Genomic DNA, 19,513 nt, shown 5'->3' with positions numbered 1-19,513 from the left:
GAAGGGAAAACCTGTCAAATGTTCCTATTCCTCATTCTTTTCAAGGGGCTCTGTCATAGCTCAAACAAAACATTGTATAGGTCAGCTACATGGACAGATAGCATTCATTAGACTATAATACAAGTCAGTGCACTCAGGGACTGACTAATGGATTGTACCCTAAAGTCAGTAGTAACATAGTCACATTTCAATTATTTAATTGGTCAGGAGTTAAGATATCAATTGACCAAAGTTTAATCAAATCATGGAACCAGCAGGAGTGAAATGGCCTATTCTTCCTCCTCCTGATTAAATGATGATGCAATAACTACATACTTAAAAATGCTTTGAAAGAATTAGGATTTCACCAAAATGCTTTGGACTTGACTCCACTCCAGTTGAAACTTCAACTCACCAACAGAATCTCAATTGTCCCCAGGATGTACATGGCTCCAGCAAATGTTGTTCCCAGATAAAAGCACAGGCCCACAGCCCCTCCAAACTCCGGACCCAAGGACCTTGAAATCATGTAGTAGGACCCTCCAGCTATGAACAAAGGAACGTAAGTGAGAGGACTGCTGATGAGAAAAATGATTCGATTTTACCACAGATAATATGGTTCAGAGTAAACAAAACACAGCAGCAGGAGCAAAAATCCAAAAGTACTGTCATAAACTTTGAAGCTGCTGCTGATGATTACTAATGGATTGTGACACTGTAACTGTCCTCAATAAAGATCAGCACAGGAGCACTTCAAGTCTGTGTGCTCAGCCCCCTGCTCTGCTCACTGATGACTGCGTAGCCAGTATCACAGTTCTGACTCTATCTTTAAATATGCTGATGACATTATCATTACTAGGATGAATTACAGATAATGATGAGTCCGAATATAGCAGGGGAATCAATCTTCTGATTGAATGGTGCCAGACAACATCATTGCTCTCAATGTCAGTAAAACCAATGAATTAATTGTTAACTTTAGAAGAGGAAGGCCAAGGGTCCACAGACCTGTCTTCATCAATGGATTGGAGGTGGAGAGTCAACAACAAGTTCTTGGGACTGCCTATCTCTGAATATCTATCCTGGACCCAGCACATTTTGGTGCAATCATAAAGAAAGCCTATTAACGTCTCTACTTCCTTAGAAGGTTGAGGAGATTAGGTATGTCGATGAAGACTCTGCTGAACGTCTTCAGGTGTATGGTAGAGAGCATCTTGACTGGTTGCACCACGGCCTGGTTTTGCAACTTGAACGCCCAGGAATGAAGGAGACTACAAAAAGTGGTGAATGCTGCCTGGTCCACCATGGATACTGACCTCCCCACCATTGAAGGGATCTATAATAGGTGCTGTCTCAAAAAAGGCAAACAGCATAATCAAGGACCCATTGGCCACACTCTCATTTTACTCCTGCCATCGGAAAGGTGGTATTGGAGTCTGAAAATGGTAGCATCCAGGATCAGGAACAGCTTCTTCCCAATGACCATCAGGCTATTAAACACTACGAACTGCAAATGAACTCTAAACCAGCTGTCATAGATGGACCCTTCACCCGTGTCTCCTCTTTGTCATCACATAAGATATCCTCATTCTTTAATGAACGCGCTTTCCCCCCTGGCTGTTATAGATGGATCCCTCGCTTACGTCCTCGTTGTCCCACAGTTCTGCTCTTGCTCTCCCTCCCCACAGATGCAACAAGATTAGAGTTCCCCAGGTCGTCACTGTTCACTCCACCAGCCTTTGCATGAAACACATCATCCTCCTGCATTTCTGTCACTTTCACCGCTAGTCACATCATCCAATGTCCATCCTTTTCCACATTCCTCTGAGATTACTCCCTCTGCAACTCCTTGGTTCAATCACCCCTTCCCACTCAAACCACCCCCTCCCCAGATACTTTCCTCCTGTAAACACAGGAATTGAAACATCCCTCTCACCCCCTCCAAGGACCCCATCAGTCCTTCAAGGCGAGACAGAGGTTCATGTGCACCTCCTCTAATCTCATCTACTCCATCTGATGTTGCCATCTGATGTACATCGGTGAGACCAAGCATAGATTTGGCGACTGCTTTGCCAAACACTTGCGCTCGGTCCACCAAGACCTTGTGGATCTCTTGTTTACTAACCATTTTAACTACTTCTCTTCCCATGCCTTACTGATCTTTCTGTCTTGGGCCTCCTCCATTGTAAGAGGGGGGGGGGGGGGGTATACGCAACTGGAGGAACAATTACCCCATATTCCACTTGGGCAGCTTTCAGTCCAATGGTATGAAAACTGAAATCTCTCATTTTAGGTAACCAACACACAAAAAATCCCCTTCCTCCTCTCATTCCACTGGCTTCATAATTGGCACAATTCACTTTTCTATCCCCGAGCCGTACAGTTTGCAGCTCAATGTTTTGGGCTCATCCCTATCTTTTCATCTTTGGCCTTTGTCCAACAATCTGTCTATCAAAAAGAGGCTTCGCCTGTTACCAGCCATGCTCTGCCTTACCCATCCTATTTACCAGGTTTCCTGCTCACATCCACCAGCAAACAGTCTGAACAAAGGGCCCAACCCAAAACGTCACCTATCCAATTCCTCCAGAGATGCTGCCTGACCCACTTAGTCCAGTAGTTTGCATCTTTCTTTGGTAAATCTGCAGTTCCTTGTTATTACATTATACTTTAACTACCAAATTTGAGATGCTTATGAAATATTCTATACCAACTGCATTTTACTCTTCTTCATCCCCTCAATTCCACTTTTGGAAAATTGGCTTTCATCAGTCAGGGTAATGAAGTTGGGATGTTATGTTACAGACGTGCAAGATGTTGGTGTGGCTGCATTTGGAGCATTGCACTCAGTTTTGGTCACACTTCTATAGGAAAGATGTTAAGCTGGAAACAGTGCCGAGAAGATTTATGAGGATGTTGCCAGGGCATAAGGGCCTGAACTACAAGGAGAGGTTGGGCAGGCTCGGACTTTATTCCTTGGAGCGCAGGAGGTTATGGGGTGATTTTATAGGGTGAATGCACAGAGTCTTTTACCCAGCGCAGAGGAAACAAGAGTTAGAGGACATAGGTTTAAGATGAGATTTGATGGGAACATGAGGGTCAACTTCTTCACACAGAGGGTGGTAAATAAATGGAATAAACTGCTGGAGAAGGTAGTTGAGGCAGGTACTATAACAATATTTGGCAGACCTTTGGACAGGTACATGGTTAGGAAAGGTTTAGATGGATATGGGCCAAAGCCAGGCAGATCGGACTAGTGTAGATGAGGTATTTTGATCAGTATGGGCGTTGGGCCGAAGGGCCTGTTTGAATAATCTATGAACATCGTGCAGCTCGCAGTTCCTGGTTAGAGACCGACTTTGGGAGCTCTAACCACAGGAGCTTTGACCGCCCCGACACGGGAGCTTCGATTGCCCTGACACAGGGGCTTCGACCACCGTCTGCGGGAGGTTTGATCGGCCCGAATGCAGATGGTTCAACTGCCCCGATCGCGGGAGAAAAATGAGGGAAGATTAGACTTTATTGCCTTCCATCGTAGTGAGGAATGTGGGGAATCTGCTGTGGTGGGTATTTATGTTAACTTTTATGCAGTTGTGTCTTATTGCTTTTTTTTAGTATGGCTGTATGGTAATACGAATATCACTGTACCTTAAGTATTTATTCACAAAATGCTGGAGTAAACTCAGCAGGTCAGGCAGCATCTCAGGAGAGAAGGAATGGGTGACGTTTCGGGTCGAGACCCTTCTTCAGACTGACTTTAAGTGGTACGCCTGACAATAAAAGACCTTTGAAACTTTTGACTCTATGGAGTAGTCTCTTTCTCCTGCACCAGGCACATTACTGCATCAATGTATCTCTTTGAAATATATTCCTGTCCATGTTTAAACAACTTCATTTATGCTTTACATAACAGCACAACATTTAAAATGCAAGTTCAATTATATTAAAGGATCTTCAGAAAATCTAATTGTTATTATACCCAAATTGAAGGGTCTAAGTCTGGCCACTGAAGTGTCTGAACAATGCTAATGACTGTTTATACACAGGTTAAAAAAAAAATCACTTAGCCAACAGGTGCCATAACAGGAGATACCAGAAATTTGTATTGTGTTAAAATCCTTTCTTGCAAGATATCACTTTATAAACAGCATTTATTTACCTGGCACCACACCATTGGTTGCTATGGCACTCATCGATATTGCAGTTAGCGAAGTCTGTGGATAAAAATCAGGTGAAAATTAACTTGATGACACAGAAAATGCAAGCAATCTTCAAGATTACCAGTAATGCTTTGTTAATGCTTCATCTAATGGTTTGCTCTCCCTTATCTTGGAAAAAAAATAAAATTTCATGGTGCAAACGTGACGGGCAAGAGCAACTTATAATTAGCTTTAACTTGGTTATTTTTTTAAACGCTTGCAGCAATCCTTCTCAAAAATATTGGGATTCTTAATAGCAAATAAAGTATCCCTAAATGGTGTTAAGCGGATGATCCAGAATTTTGTCACAACAAACAATGTCAGAGACGGTGGGAGATTTGCAAGGAATTTACATATATGGTTATTTTCTTACATCTATTTTTGATCATAAAAATTTAAAGAAGTCAGTCATTCAGTCCATTGTGGCTGTTCTGTCATTCAACGAGGCCATGGTTGAAGCCTTTGGGCAGTACCACATCCCTGCTTTAACCACACAGCCTTTGAATCTCCTAACACACAAAAATCTATCCACTATTTTGAATCTACTCGACAACTAACCCTCCACATCCCTCAAGATCAAGAATTACATACAGAAAATACTGCAATAATATTCAGCAGGTCTCCCCAATCTATGGGAAGGGAAACATAGTCAATGTTTCAGGTCAGAGATCCATAATAGAGAACGTTGTTAGTTACTGTTCTGATGAACAATCTCCAATGTGAACTGTTGATGCCGTTTCTCTTCCCACAGATGGGGACCAAATGACAAGTATTTCTAACATATTCTGATTTTCTCAGCTATCCCCTTATTTTGAGACTGCAATCCTGGTTTTTCCCGCCAGGAAAAATGTAATCTCATCGACTCTGGAAATTCTAATTGGAAATATACTTGTATGGTTGAATGTTCTGTCACTTTCTGACACACACTGGTTATTATTTCTATTTGCTACCATTCCCTGTCGCTTTGTTCTTTCTTCCCTCTACTCTGCTATTTACAGGTCCCCCGGGTTACAGCAGGATTACGTTCCTGAGAAGTCTTCATAACCTGAACTGCTCGCAAGTCGAAAATGCAGCCTTGAACCAAGTTCACTCATGGCAGAAAATGGCTACAAAGGTGGATTGTCCCAGAGGAATATATAATTTGGAGATGCATTTCAAATCTTGTTTTGCCATTCTTAACAGTAAAGCTGATACTAACAGAATGCTGCCTGGATTAGAAGATATTAGGTTTAACAAACTTAGATTGTGTGCGCGCGCAGTGGTGGGCGCCTGGATTGCACTGTCAGGAGAGGTGTGGTGGAAGCAGATACAATAAGTGACATTTAAGAGACTTCTAAATAGGCACAGATAAGCAGGTAATGGAGTTACGTGGATCATATGCAGGCAGAGGAGATTAGTTTAACATGGCATCATGCTTGGCATGGACATTGTGTACTGAAGGGCCTGTCCTATGCTGTACTGTTCGATATTACATATTTAACTCAAGCCGATTGCTGGCGAATAATTATATTATTTTAAAAGATTTTACTGAAGATGAAGCTTTAATATTATTGACGATTTTAAAGAGAATTCTGCTGTTGGCCCCGGTCAGAGTGTTTTTAGACAGAATTCATAAAATGGACATCAACATGGATAACTCGAATGCATTCTTCCTTGGTGTAACTTGGCAAAGTTCCAGCAAGTGTTAAAACTAATCGTCTGCAATCCCCTCGCAGCTGGCAAATTCATTCCACTAGTCTCCTAAATGCTCGTTCATTATATGGGCTGTATATAGGTCGGATGTTTATAAACTGAGGATAATCTGTATTTTCAAGCGTTATCCACAACCCTAATTTGCTAGGCATTGATCGCAGCCTTATGCAAGTGAAGCCCATAACAAAATAATGCTCGCGTTTTCCAATACTTATACCAAAATTGAAACCTACTTTCATTGCACTAATCTTTGATCAACACAGTCAGCTCACTAACCTCAATGATCCCATACCAATTGGCATGTGGCTCAGGCAATAGAGTATTACCTCTATGATTTGGGCCTTTGATGCTCAATCCCCATTATGTCAATGGTTCTCACATGGACCACGACAGTTGGATTTATTCCACTCCTGTCCAATTCCTCTCTAATCCTGGCGCTAGCCAGGCATCCAGCCTTTGGACTCACATTTGCAGCTGCAGAGAACAGTATATATTCCCTTTAAAATACTGTTTCTCTCATTTTGACATTCCTTTTTATATACCCAACCAGAAGAGTCCCCTGTGCAACAGTGCTGTGATTCGGTCTTCTTATCCACCCTGTAATCTCTGGTGCAAGAGTATTGTGTCTGTTCGACAAATGCATGGTCTGACGCTCCTGTAATTACATCCTTTGGATTCCCATTATAGTCTCCATCTAATCACACCCTCCTGTCCCTCAACTCAACTGACCATCCATTAATTTTATTATTATAATCTCAAAGCTGAAACCGCTGAATCAAATGTCTTTAAATTGAATTAAATTCTAAAAAATTCTGGACCTAATTTAACGGGGACAACAGTGTGTTTTATTGAGTTATTGCCTGCAGGAAGTTAGGGGTGAGGGTTCTCGGTGCACGTTAAATGGCCTTGAAGTCAATAGCACGTAATGCAACATAATCCATTTGTGATGCTATGTACACTTAACAGCTACAGGGACTTTTGAACAAATTGAGTGCAATGGTGAAAACAGAACAAGAACAAGGCAACAGCACCTGACCACTTTGGATAACGTTGTAGCAGATACCACCAGGACAGCTTTGTGATGTGAATTTGGGGTGTGAAACTTTGCTCAAAGGCAAATTCTGCCCGTTACCCACTTTAAATTATAATGAATTCATGTATATTTTCAGAGAACCCAATAAATAAACTAACGTTGACTGAATCCAGGATGTGTATCAATAAAATTCACAGTGCGAGGACCACATTGCCTCTTGCAAATCACGCCACAGCGTCACTACACTGACAAAATTTAACCAGTTACTATAACTTTACAGTTCATACCAAGTTCTGATCAATAGGCCTCTAATTTCAATAGAGTCAGCACCCAGTCCTGGATGCTGTCATTGAAATTAGAGGCCTATTAAAGCCCGTGTTTGTTTGTTTTTTGTACACAAGTTTTTTTTTGTATCCAGGTATATTCACTGGGACATTTTCTTTATGGAGAACATCTTCTACTCAGAACTATTCAGCCAGAAAATCTATTAGCCACAAACATTCTGTAACTTCATTTTTAATTTGTTTAGATTAGTGATACAGCATGGAAACAGGCCCTTAGACCCACCGAGTCCACGTCGACCAGTGATTCCCGCACACTAACACTATCCCACACACTATGACAATTTATAATTTTACAGAGCCAATCAGCCTGCAAACCCGTACATCTTTGGGGTGTGGGAGGAAACCGGAGCTCCCAGAGAAAAACCTCACAGGTTAAGAGGAGAACTCTGTGGAGACAACACCTGCAGTCAGGATTGAACCCAGGCCACTGGTGCTGTAAGGCAGCAACTCTACCACTGTGCCACCAGTTTCATCAATGCCACATTAATAATGTGCTTATTAAATAGAGAAATATATTTTCATAATTCAGGATTGCCCCTTCACTTATCAAAGTAAATATTCCCTTCAATTCTGATTCCATAAAGCTCGAAATATCTTAGAAGCTGAATTTCAGCAGCTGTCAACTTACACAAGCACAGCACATGAAGACGATCCAGAACGATCCAAAGATTCCTGCAGCACCCACAATCCACGTCAAACGTAGGAACAAGATCACTCCCAGAATGTTCTGTAGACATGGCAGGTAGACCCCTATAAAAGTGCCCATTTGAGGAGCCTGCAAGAGAGCATTAACAGAATTAGGTCTCTTGGGAGAAAAATAAAAAGCGACTAACATCAGCTGCTGAGATGAGGCAGGACTCAATTTCGTAGGTGAAACAAAGCTATGATTGTCACTAAATAGTGTGACTTTCAAATAAAAATTCCCATGTCACAGCAGTACAATTTATTGCACAGGCAAGTGAAACCTATTTGTGAAATTTGCATGCTTTATACATATGCTCACAGTATTGTTGGGATAACTAAGTGGGAGATAAAACAGAGAAATATACACTGCATCTTTCAGGTCAGCTAAGGCACTTTACAGCAATATCGGATTTTTGAACTGCAATCACGGATCATGCTTTAAACACAAAAGCCAATGAGTACTCAAAAAAATAAAATAATAAATACACAAACATCAGCGAACTCAAATGACTAGATCATTCATTTTAGGTGTTGGGTTGGATTAAATCCTGCCCGAGGATCCACAAACCTGTCTCAATCTATGGGTTGTTAAATTGCAGGAGCAGAATTAGGCCCATCAAGTCTACTCCACCCTACCTATGCCTTTCACAATTTTATATACTTCTATTAGGTCTTCCCCCAAACCTCCAGCGTTCCACAGAAAATACTACCTACTTGTTTATCTACTTGTATTGCCTCTTTCAGGGAGTTATAGACTTGGATCCCAAGATCATTCTGTACATAATGCTTTTAAGATTCATTAATTGGATATTTTTCTCTTACATTCAACCTCACCCAGATTAAACGCATCTGCTATTTCTCCACCCATTTCTAAAGCTGATCAACATCTCTCTGTATTCTTTGCCAGCCTTCATCACAGCCCGCAACCTTAACAACCTTGGTGCTATCTTCAAACTAACATACTCCAGAATACTTCACGCAAAGTGCTTGCTATTGAAATTAAACATTACTATACCCTGAGATCTATCAGACGGTCAGCCAGCTCCGAGCATGGAGACATTTTACTGTGCTAAGTGGCACAATGTGTAAACAAGATAACAGTAAACCATTCTGAAACTTGTGGCTTTCATTATGTCCTTTGGCAAGTATTTCTGCCCTTGGACCCTTAACACTCTGTAGATAGCAGAGTTCATCCAAACAGCTCTGCTGTGTGATTCTGATGATTCCAATACAAATAACTTCAACTTCAGCCATTTAACTGGGTCCAGATGAAGGAGCCAGTGGCATTCTGCCCAAATATCTTTCAATATAATCCAATATACATGGTATCATTTTTAGTCTCTTTTGTGTCTAATTCTGCTCTTGCTCCTCTCCCCAGATAGAACAAGTTAGAGTTTCCCTCGTCCTTGCGTTCCACCCCACCACCCTCTGCATCCAACACTTCATTCTCCTAAATTTCAGCCACCTTCATTGAGATCCTGCTACTAGTCACATCTTTCCATCCCCACCACTTTTTGCTTTTTGTGAGGATCATTCCCTACGCAACTCCTTGGTTCACTCATTCCTTCCCACCCAAACATCCCCTCTCCTGCAACACCTCCTCCACATCCAGGGATACCAGAAGCCCTTCCATGTGAGACAGAAGTTCACATGCACCTCCTTCAAGCTCATCTACTACATTAAGTGCTTCCGATGTATGCTCCTTTACTTTGTATGCAAAGCCAAGTGTAGACCAGGTGGCCGCTTCATTAGATACTTGCACTCAGTCTGTTCAAGCTTGTTGGATCGCCCTGTGGCAAATCATTTTAACTCCCCTTCCCATACCGACCTTTTTGTCTTGAGCCTCCTCCAGTGCCACAATAAAACTGGAGGAACCACACCTCATATTTTGCTTGGGAGGTTTACAACTCAAATGGTATGAACATTGAATTCTTCAAATTTGGGTAACAACTCAAACCACTCCCTCCCAACCCTTCCCTGCATCCCACCCAGATGTGCGCCCATTTCTAACCCACACCACATCCCTTTCCACCTATATCCCTTCTTTTGGCTTCACATTTAACTCCTCACCTTTCCAGTCTTTCACCTTCTTTTCACCACTGGCATTTGTCCACCTATTTGATAATTTAACTTCACCTGCATTCACCTATCATTTGCCAGGATTTGTCCTCGCCCTCCATCCCCCCCCCCACCCCCACCCCCACCCAAACTATTTTTAAGTTTTCTCCTCCCCCTACGATAATTGGTCTGAAGAAGGGTCCTGACTTGCAATATCACCAATTCATGTCCTCCAGAGATGCTGCCTTGCCCACTGAGTTACTTCAGTACTTTGTGGACTTTCTTTTGTCACTTTTAGTTACACAAATATCAATTAAATAGAAATAAGTCATGTGATGTTTCCAGTGGCAGTAAACATTTCTCATTGCCGGTATAGCGGTAGAACACATATCTCTGAGTCAGAACCTAAGGTTCGAAATCATTGACACTCCAATCCATTATTGAGTACCTTGTCGGCAAGATGTTATAACTGAGATCATCCATCCTTACAGAAGAATACAAAAATGAAACAACCCAATGCACTATTTAAAGAACAGGGAAGATTGACGATGGATCCAGGACAATATTTATCCCATAAGCAGACATCCAAAAGTTTTTCATCAGTAGCAAAACACTAAAAATTCCTGAGGTGGGAAAGCAGCTAGTTAATCCAATACTTTTCTTCCGCACCACAGTGGTAATAGTTAGGATGCAGAGCAAATAAATGAGAAAACATAGCCCATCATATATTTAGTGCAATCTATTTTTGATAGTTTATTTTGATTACTGCACAATTTGGTCTATTTATGGATCCGAACGAATTTCCTGGCAGCAGTGAACTGAATGAAGTGTTTTGTTATGGACAAACCAAACATAGATCATTTTTCATTCCATTGAGCCAGGACAGTACGTTATGCTCACTGCAACGTTGGTACAGAACAAGATACCAGAGGGTGGAGACATAATTGTCAATGCAGTTATGCAATTCATCAGGCTATTCAGAAATTAACAATATCAGGCATTCACCATTGGCCATGCGGAATGGAAGATAAACAGCAGAACTAATTTAATTTCACAATAAAACACAATATTGTACAACATGGCGGCATGTAACCTTTGAGAGAGGAATGCTGCACCTGCTTTACTCACTCACACTGCTGATGCCACCATAGACAATGTGTGTTCACATGTAATATTACCACAGGAGCTCCTATTTGTTCTGAACAGATTTTAGGTTTAATATCAAATCTGGCACATGGCTATAAAACAAGCATGGCCGAAGAAATTCTAATATAAAAACCCTGAAAATACCCAGCTTTGTGTCTATCTTAGGTTTGTTTTCCAATTCCTCCATGACAAAGTGAAATATAAATTCATTACATTTAGTAATTTGTAGTTAGTTCTAGATAAAGTGATCATAAAAACTGTTAATGTGTTTTGAAAATCAATTGAGAAAGGGAACCTGCGCTGTCTGGCCTGCAGGCAACCATTCCCACTTAACAATGTTGACCCTTATTTCCTTCAAGCAACAGGCCACTCAAGGGATCCCCACTGATCAAAAATACTCTTATCGAAAACACATTATGGGAGTGATATGTGTTTGACTACCTAAGCTGAAGGGGATTCTGTTCTGAAAATTTATGGTGATATGCATAAATTACATGCATAATAATATGCACTTGAATATCTAAGCAATATGGAGGGTTAAATGTGTACTATGGACAATATCAAAAGACAGTCAAAGTAAAATTCAATCACCTAATGTTGCTTCTTGTGAAATCATTCACAACATGCAGCTAAATTAGAACAAAAGTGCACAAATTATTAAATGGAGAATGAAAATATGGTAGTAGCTAATGTAATCAACAATTTAGTCAGAACTACTCTTCAGATGAAATCGAGTCTTTTGGCCTTTATAGTAAGATCAGCCCTTGAGATTCTTAGAAACTGAATAAATCACAAACCATAAAGAAGTGTTTGTGTATTTTATGGGAAAATGCATTCCCCTGAAGGGACAACTGTACAACTTAATTAAGATCCCATTTCAGCACTAGTTGAATGGAGGCTTTTCTCTCTTCTGAGCTCATTTATCTCCTTCTATTTAACATCCTCTCTAGACCGATCAGCTGTGATTAACAAGCCTTCACCACCCTCTCTCACCTAGCACCACTGCGGCTTTGATGTCATTCGGTCTTTCTTGACCTCTGCCTTATTGCAAGCATTCTCTTTATTTTTCCACCCCTCCTGTTTACAATTTAAAAGCATGTTTAATGCTCCATTTTAATAATTCTGATGCAAAGTCATCGACCTGAAATATTAATTCAATTTCTCTTGCCCCAAGATGCTGCCTGACCTGTTGAGTATTTCAAACATTTCCTGTTTTTATTGCCAAATGCATTTTTACCTGACATGATGAATTTGAATCCACCTCTATTTGATCTATCACATAATCTCATGCTCCTCAGACTTGGAATATCTGATTGTGAAATGCCGTCCCTACTATCTAGAGGGAATTCACCTCAGCCATCCCGGCAGCAGTCTCCTTCCCTCCCCACGCAGATGTTGAGCCTGCTCTGAATGAACTGTACTCCGCTATCAACTGCCTTGAAACAAACATCGAAGCCCTGGTCAATCAAGCCGACCTCAGGAGCGAACTACCAAAGTATTACCAGCATGTCGCCTGTCCCACCAGAGGCCAGAACACCCTTGGCCACTGCTCCACAGCAATAAAAAAAACACCTACCACTCTGTCTCTCAGCCCCATTTCGGGAAATCTGATCACCTGGCTGTGCTTCTACTCCCTGCCTACAAATCAAAACTGAAGCAGGAGGATCCAGTACAGAGTTGTTCAATGCTGGTGATGCCGGTGGACACGGATGATATCCTACACGACTGCTTTGAGCCAGCATTCAATATTCAGGGTCCATATTCAGGGATTTTGCAGCAAATTTGAATGAGTATGCCACTACCATGACAGCAAGTGTGTAGAGTGGTGCGCACTGACAAAGACAATCTGAGTGTTACCCAATCGGAAGCCATGGATGAACCGTGAGGTACATTCACAAGTGATGAACAAATCTGCTACACACAATTCAAACAATTCTAAGCAGTACAAGAGAGCTTGCTATGATCTTTGCAAAGGGAAAATATTGGGACAAATTTGGGTCCCAGTATAATAATTCAGACAGACGCAGTATGTGGCAAGGTCGGAATACTATAACTGGCCGCAAAGTGAAGACAGGCAACATGACTGGTGATAGTATGGCCCTACCTGCTTTCTATGCTCGCTTTGAGCAGAAGGCCAACCTTCTATCTCACCAGATTTGAGTGTGCTTCTTCCCAGGGTCACTGTTGCAGAGGTTAGATCGGTATTCCTGAGGATGAACCCATGGAAAGCAACTGGCCCGAATGGAATCCCTGGCCGTGTCCTTAGAAGTTGCGCGGACAAACCAGTGGGAATATTCATGGACATTTTTAATCTCTCCCTACTCCTTTCTGAGGTACCCACCTGCTTCAAGAAGACCACTATCATCCCGGTGCTGAAGAAAAGCAGGATCTCATGCCTTAGCGACTACCGTCCAGTGCCATTGACATCAAACCATCATGAAGTGCTTTGAGAGACTAGTTATGGAACACATTAAATCCAGTCTACCAAGCGGCCTTGACCCACTGCTGTTCGCCTACCGTCACAACAGGTCCACGGCTGATGCCATCTCCCAGGACCTACACATCCCTGGAACACATGGATAAGAGAGACACCTACGTCAGACTCCTATTCATAGACTATAGCTCTGCTTTTAACACCATTATCCCATCCAAGCTCATCAGCAAACTCGTGGAACTTAGAGGCAGCACTCATGTCTGCAACTGGATTCTTGTCTTCCTGACAAATAGACCATAATCAGTGAGCACAGGGGACAATCATCCTCCACAATAATCCTCAACAATGGCACTCCACAAGGATGTATTCTTAGGCTTCTTCTCTAAACCCTATACACCCACGATCTTGCAGCCAGGTAAAAATCCAATTCAATGTCCAAGATCACTTGATGACACCACCGTTGTGGTCTGGATATCAAATAATGATGAGACAAAGGAGATTGAGAATCTCATGACTTGGTGTCAATTCAACTGCTTTTCTCTCAATGTCAACAAGACAGACGAGATAGTGGTAGACTTCAGGAAGCAAAGCATTAACGCTGCCAAAGTAGAGATGGTTGAAAGCATCAAGGTCCGAGGAGTAAATATCACCAGCAATTCATCCTGGAGTACCCATATCAAAGCAATGGCGTGGAAAGCATAACACTGCCTCCATTTCCTTTGAAGGCTTAGGAAGTTCGGCATATCCCAAACACCTCCCACCAACCTCTAGAGATTCTACAGGTGTCAGAGGTTATGGGGAGAAGGCAGGAGAATTGGGTTAGGAGGGAGAGATAGATCAGCCATGATTAAATAGTGGAGGAGACTTGATGGGCTGAATGACCTAATTCTACTCCTATCTGTTATAATCTTGTGCGCATAAAAAGCATTTTGTCAGGATGCATCACAGCATCGTTTGGGAACAGCTCCACCCAAGACCACGAGAAATTGCAGAAAATTGTGGACACAATCCAGACCATTATACAAACCAACCTCCCTTCCATTGACTCCATCTGCATTTCACACCTCCTCTGGTGAGAGCAATACTATGCCTTGGCAAGATCACCATCATAATCAAGGACAAATCTCATTCCAGGTTTTCCCTCTTAAGGGGTACTGATTGTGGATGATCAGCCATGATCACATTGAATGGCGGTGCTGGCTCGAAGGGCAGAATGGCCTACTGCTGCACCTATTATCTTCTCCCCTCTCCCATCAGGCAAGGAGTACAGAAGTGTGAAAACACACACTTCCAGATTCAGGAACAGTTTCTTTCCAGCTGTTGTCAGGTAACTGAACCATCCTATCACCAACTAGAGAGCGATCCTGACCTACCATCTACCTCATTGGAGACCCTCTTTAATCGGACTTTATCTTGCACTAAACACTATTCCCTTTATCATGGATGGCTCGACTGTAATCATTTTTGTGTTTCTGCTGACAGGTTAGCACGCAACAAGTGCTTTTCACCCTACCTCGCTCGGTACATGTGACAATAAACTGAACTAATTTTAAAAACTGTTTGATGGCGGGTAATAAGTGTCCAAACAGGTGAAATGATGAGAAGCACATCTTAAAATCTTCTATCCTCTTCATAGAGTCATAGTCATAGGGTGATACATTGTGGAAACAGGCCCTTCGGCCCAACTTGCCCACACCGGTCAACATGTCCCAGCTACATCAGTCCCATCTGCCTGCATTTGGTCCATATCCTGCCAAACCTGCGCCATCCATGTACATGTCTAACTGTTTCTTAAATGTTGGGATACTCCCAGCGTCAACTACCTCCTCTGGTAACTTGCTCCATATAACCACCACTCTTGATCATGAGCATCATAATACAAGAAACGGTGCTTCAACCCTTCCAGCCAAAAGACCCACAGTACCACCAACAATTGAGAAAATGTCTCTGCAACTGTCAAATAAATATTTTCCTTCTTGGGTCGTTATAATTCTGCATCTGGAAGGAGAAATGCATGGTTCTCAAGAACATTTAACCATCACTGTCACTGATCCATCACTGCTGAAGATGTCAACAGGAAATGGGTAATCATGAATTTATTCATTCAAGATGACTGATCATTAAGTCATGTACACATGTGGCTAAGTAGCTGGCTTATTGTACCACAACTCTTCACCATGAGCACACAAGTAAAATTACTTATTTATTCAACAGAGACTGTAAATGCAGGAAGTCCGAAAATGGTTTTTGGCCCAAAACCTCATCTAACCATTCCCTTCTTCAGATGCTGACAGACTTGCTGAGTTCCTCCAGCAGTTTTTTTTCCCGTTCATTCACTGAAGATAGTGTTCTTGTTCAAGTAATATGCAGAAAATAACAACAAAAAGCCTTAAGATATTTTCAGTTACATATATATATATATATATATATATATATATATTGTGTAGTTCAGGGAAGCCAAGCAAATTTGGAAAGCTAAATTATATGAATAGACCAACTGCTCCTTCTTGTGGACAATGTTGGTCCTTAAATCATCTGTGCCTTTTGCTGGAATGCAGGGAATTTTCAGGATCTGGTGCCATAGCTAATGCAGTCAGTTGATTAAATCAACTGGCGGATAAATGCCAACTCACAGGACTAGATTTTCCGGTTCCACCAACAAATAGAGCAATGTTTTTCACTGTTTGAACTGTATCTAACATTGTCGTTTTGTGATATCTAACCCGCAAGCTTGTGCTTACCCAGGTGATATTGATTTTTGTTAGATTTCCCAAATATAAAGATTCTGTCTAGTCCCTAACTTAAATCTCAGGTATTTGATGTATACAACTCCTAATTATTATCTCTTAATCATATAATTTTATGTTATTCCTAACAAAAGCAAATTATTCCTTAACCAAAAATAGTCTTGAAACTGTCCATCGCGTCCCCTGTCTCTATTCACAACCGGGTTGGTACAGATTGGTCTTCACCTGTCACCGTGCCCAATTCCCTCTTTCTCACATCACTCTCCTATTGAATCTTTATCCTATTCCTTTATCTCTCCCCCTCTCCTTCACAAAATGTTCAACCTCCAGCATTTCTGAAATAATCCAATCTTATCCAACCTCTCATTGTAATTAATACAACCTAATCCTGGCTGCATTCAGGGAAAGCACATAATCCTCCAAAATTTGGCCACCTCCAACAGGATCCCACCACTAGCCACATTTTCCCATCTCTACCCCTTTCCGCCTTCCGCAAAGACCATTCCCTCCGCAACTCCCTGGTTAACTCATTCCTTCCCACCCAAACCACCCTCTCCCCAGGCACCTTCCCCTGCAACTGCAGAAGATGCAACACCTGTCGCTATACCTCCTCCCTCGACTCTGTCCAGGGACCCAGACAGTCCTTTCAGGTTAGGCAGAGGTTCACTTGCACCTCCTCCAACCTCATCTACTGTATCCGCTGTTCAAGATGTGGATTCTTACACAGCAGCGAGACCGAACACAGACTGGGCGATCGTTTCGCAGAACACCTTCCCTCAGGCCACATGTACCAACCTGATCTCCCAGTTGCTGGATACTTTAATTCTCCTTCCCATTCCTACACAGACTTTTTTGTCCTCGGTCTCCTCCATTGTCGGAGTGAGGCTAAACGCAAATTGGAGGAACAGCATCTCATATTTCGCTTGGGCAGCTTACAGCCCAGCCCACCGAACTTATCTCTACCTACCTCGACTCCATCCTATCCCCCCTGGTCAAATCCCTCCCCACCTACGTCCAAGACACCTCACACGCACTCCATCTCCTGGATAACTTCCGGTTCCCAGGCCCCCACTCCCTCATTTTCACCATGGATGTCCAGTCACTCTACACTTCCATCCCCCACAAGGATGGTCTCGAAGCCCTCCGTTTCTTCCTCGACCGTAGAACCAGCCAATCCCCATCGACCAACACTCTCCTCCGCCTAGCAGAGCTGGTTCTTACCCTCAACAACTTCTCCTTTGACTCCTCCCACTTCCTCCAAACCAGAGGCGTAGCTATGGGCACTCGCATGGGCCCTAGCTACGCCTGCCTCTTTGTTGGGTACGTCGAACAATCCCTGTTCCAGACGTACACTGGCCCCATCCCCGAACTCTACCTCCGCTACATCGACGACTGCATTGGTGCTACCTCTTGCACCCATGCAGAACTCACTGACTTTATACACTTCACCTCCAATTTCCATCCTGCCCTTAAATATACCTGGACTATCTCTGACATCTCCCTCCCGTTTCTGGACCTCACCATCTCCATCACAGGAGAAAAACTAGTGACGGACATTTATTACAAGCCCACCGACTCGCACAGCTATCTGGACTACACTTCTTCCCACCCGGTCCCCTGCAAAAAGTCTATCCCCTACTCCCAATTCCTCCGTCTACGCCGCATCTGCGCCCGGGATGAGGTGTTTCACACTAGGGCTTCCGAGATGTCCTCTTTTTTCAGAAAACGGGGCTTCCCCTCCTCCATTATAGATGAGGCTCTCACTAGGGTCTCTTCTACATCCCGCAGCTCCGCTCTTGCTCCCCATCCCCACACTCGCAACAAGGACAGGATCCCCCTCGTTCTCACCTTCCACCCCACCAGCCAGCGGATCCAACATATCATCCACCAACATTTCCGTCACCTATAACAGGACCCCACCACTGGCCATATCTTCCCATCCCCTCCCCTCTCTGCGTTCCGCAGAGACCGTTCCCTCCGCAACTCCCGGTCCACTCGTCCCTTCCTACCCAAACCACCCTAACCCCGGGCACTTTCCCTTGCAACCGCACGAGATGCAACACCTGTCCCTTCACCTCCCCCCTCAACTCCATCAAAGGACCCAAACATTCTTTCCAGGTGAGACAGAGGTTCACCTGCACCTCCTCCAACCTCATCTATTGCATCCGCTGCTCTAGATGTCAACTTATCTATATCGGCGAAACCAAGCGCAGGCTCGGCGATCGCTTCGCTGAACACCTGCGCTCGGTCCGCATTAACGCAACTGATCTCCCGGTGGCCCAGCACTTTAACTCCCCCTCCCATTTCCAGTCTGACCTCTCTGTCATGGGCCTCCTCCAGTGCCATAGTGAGGCCCGCCGGAAATTGGAGGAGCAGCACCTCATATTTCGCCTGGGCAGTTTGCGGCCCGGTGGTATGAACGTCGACTTCTCCAACTTCAGATAGCTCCTCTGTCCCTCCCTTCCCCTCCTCCTTCCCAGATCTCCCTCTATCTTCCTGTCTCCACCTATATCCTTCCTTTGTCCCACCCCCGACATCAGTCTGAAGAAGGGTCTCGACCCGAAACGTCACCCATTCCTTCTCTCCCGAGATGCTGCCTGACCTGCTGAGTTACTCCAGCATTTTGTGAATAAATCGATTTGTACCAGCATCTGCAGTTATTTTCTTATACCAGTGGTATGAATGTTGATTTCTTTCGCTTTGGATAGCCCCGGCATTCTCTCTCTCTAACCCTCCCCCACCCAAGTCGCACTAGCTTCTCATTTTCACCCTGCAAACAGCTTACAATGGCCTGTTTCCTTTATCTTTGTTACTTTTTTGCATATCTTTAATTCATTGTTCTTTATCTCTCCACATTACCGTCTGTATCTTTCGTTTCCCTTATCCCTAACCAGTTTGAAGAAGGGTCTCGACCCGAAATGTCACCCATTCCATCTCTCCAGAGATGCTGCCTGTCAGGTTGAGTTACTCCAGCTTTTTGTGTCCATCTGCATTCAGGTAAAGTTCTTTTACACTCTCTCCAAACACTTCACGTCCTTTCTGTAATGGGGCGCCCAGAATTGTAGCCTAACCAAAGTTGTGACTTCCTTACTCTTGCACCCAATGCCCAACCAATGAAGACAAGAATACCATACACCATTGTTACCACTCTATCTACTTGTGTTGCCATTTGAGGAGCTATGAACCTAACCCCAAAAATC

At 43.2% G+C, this 19,513-nt stretch overlaps 1 protein-coding gene across 3 annotated transcripts in view; it reads right to left on the bottom strand.

The window, feature by feature from the left end:
- The window catches only part of LOC144602536 (solute carrier family 12 member 7-like), a 218,610-nt gene that overhangs the window by 68,255 nt on the left and 130,842 nt on the right, over positions 1-19,513 (bottom strand). For all 3 annotated transcript variants that reach the window (XM_078415667.1, XM_078415673.1, XM_078415681.1), the window contains exons 4-6: positions 7,873-8,019; positions 4,136-4,190; positions 395-525 (exon numbers count right to left, since the gene is read on the bottom strand). In XM_078415667.1, coding sequence (XP_078271793.1) covers positions 395-525; positions 4,136-4,190; positions 7,873-8,019 — 333 coding nt within the window. The remainder of the gene's footprint in view (positions 1-394; positions 526-4,135; positions 4,191-7,872; positions 8,020-19,513) is intronic.

Source organism: Rhinoraja longicauda, chromosome 2 (genome assembly GCF_053455715.1).
Source record: "Rhinoraja longicauda isolate Sanriku21f chromosome 2, sRhiLon1.1, whole genome shotgun sequence".
NCBI classification, from domain to species: Eukaryota; Metazoa; Chordata; class Chondrichthyes; order Rajiformes; family Arhynchobatidae; genus Rhinoraja; species Rhinoraja longicauda.
This window is presented reverse-complemented; position numbering and strand designations above follow the sequence as displayed.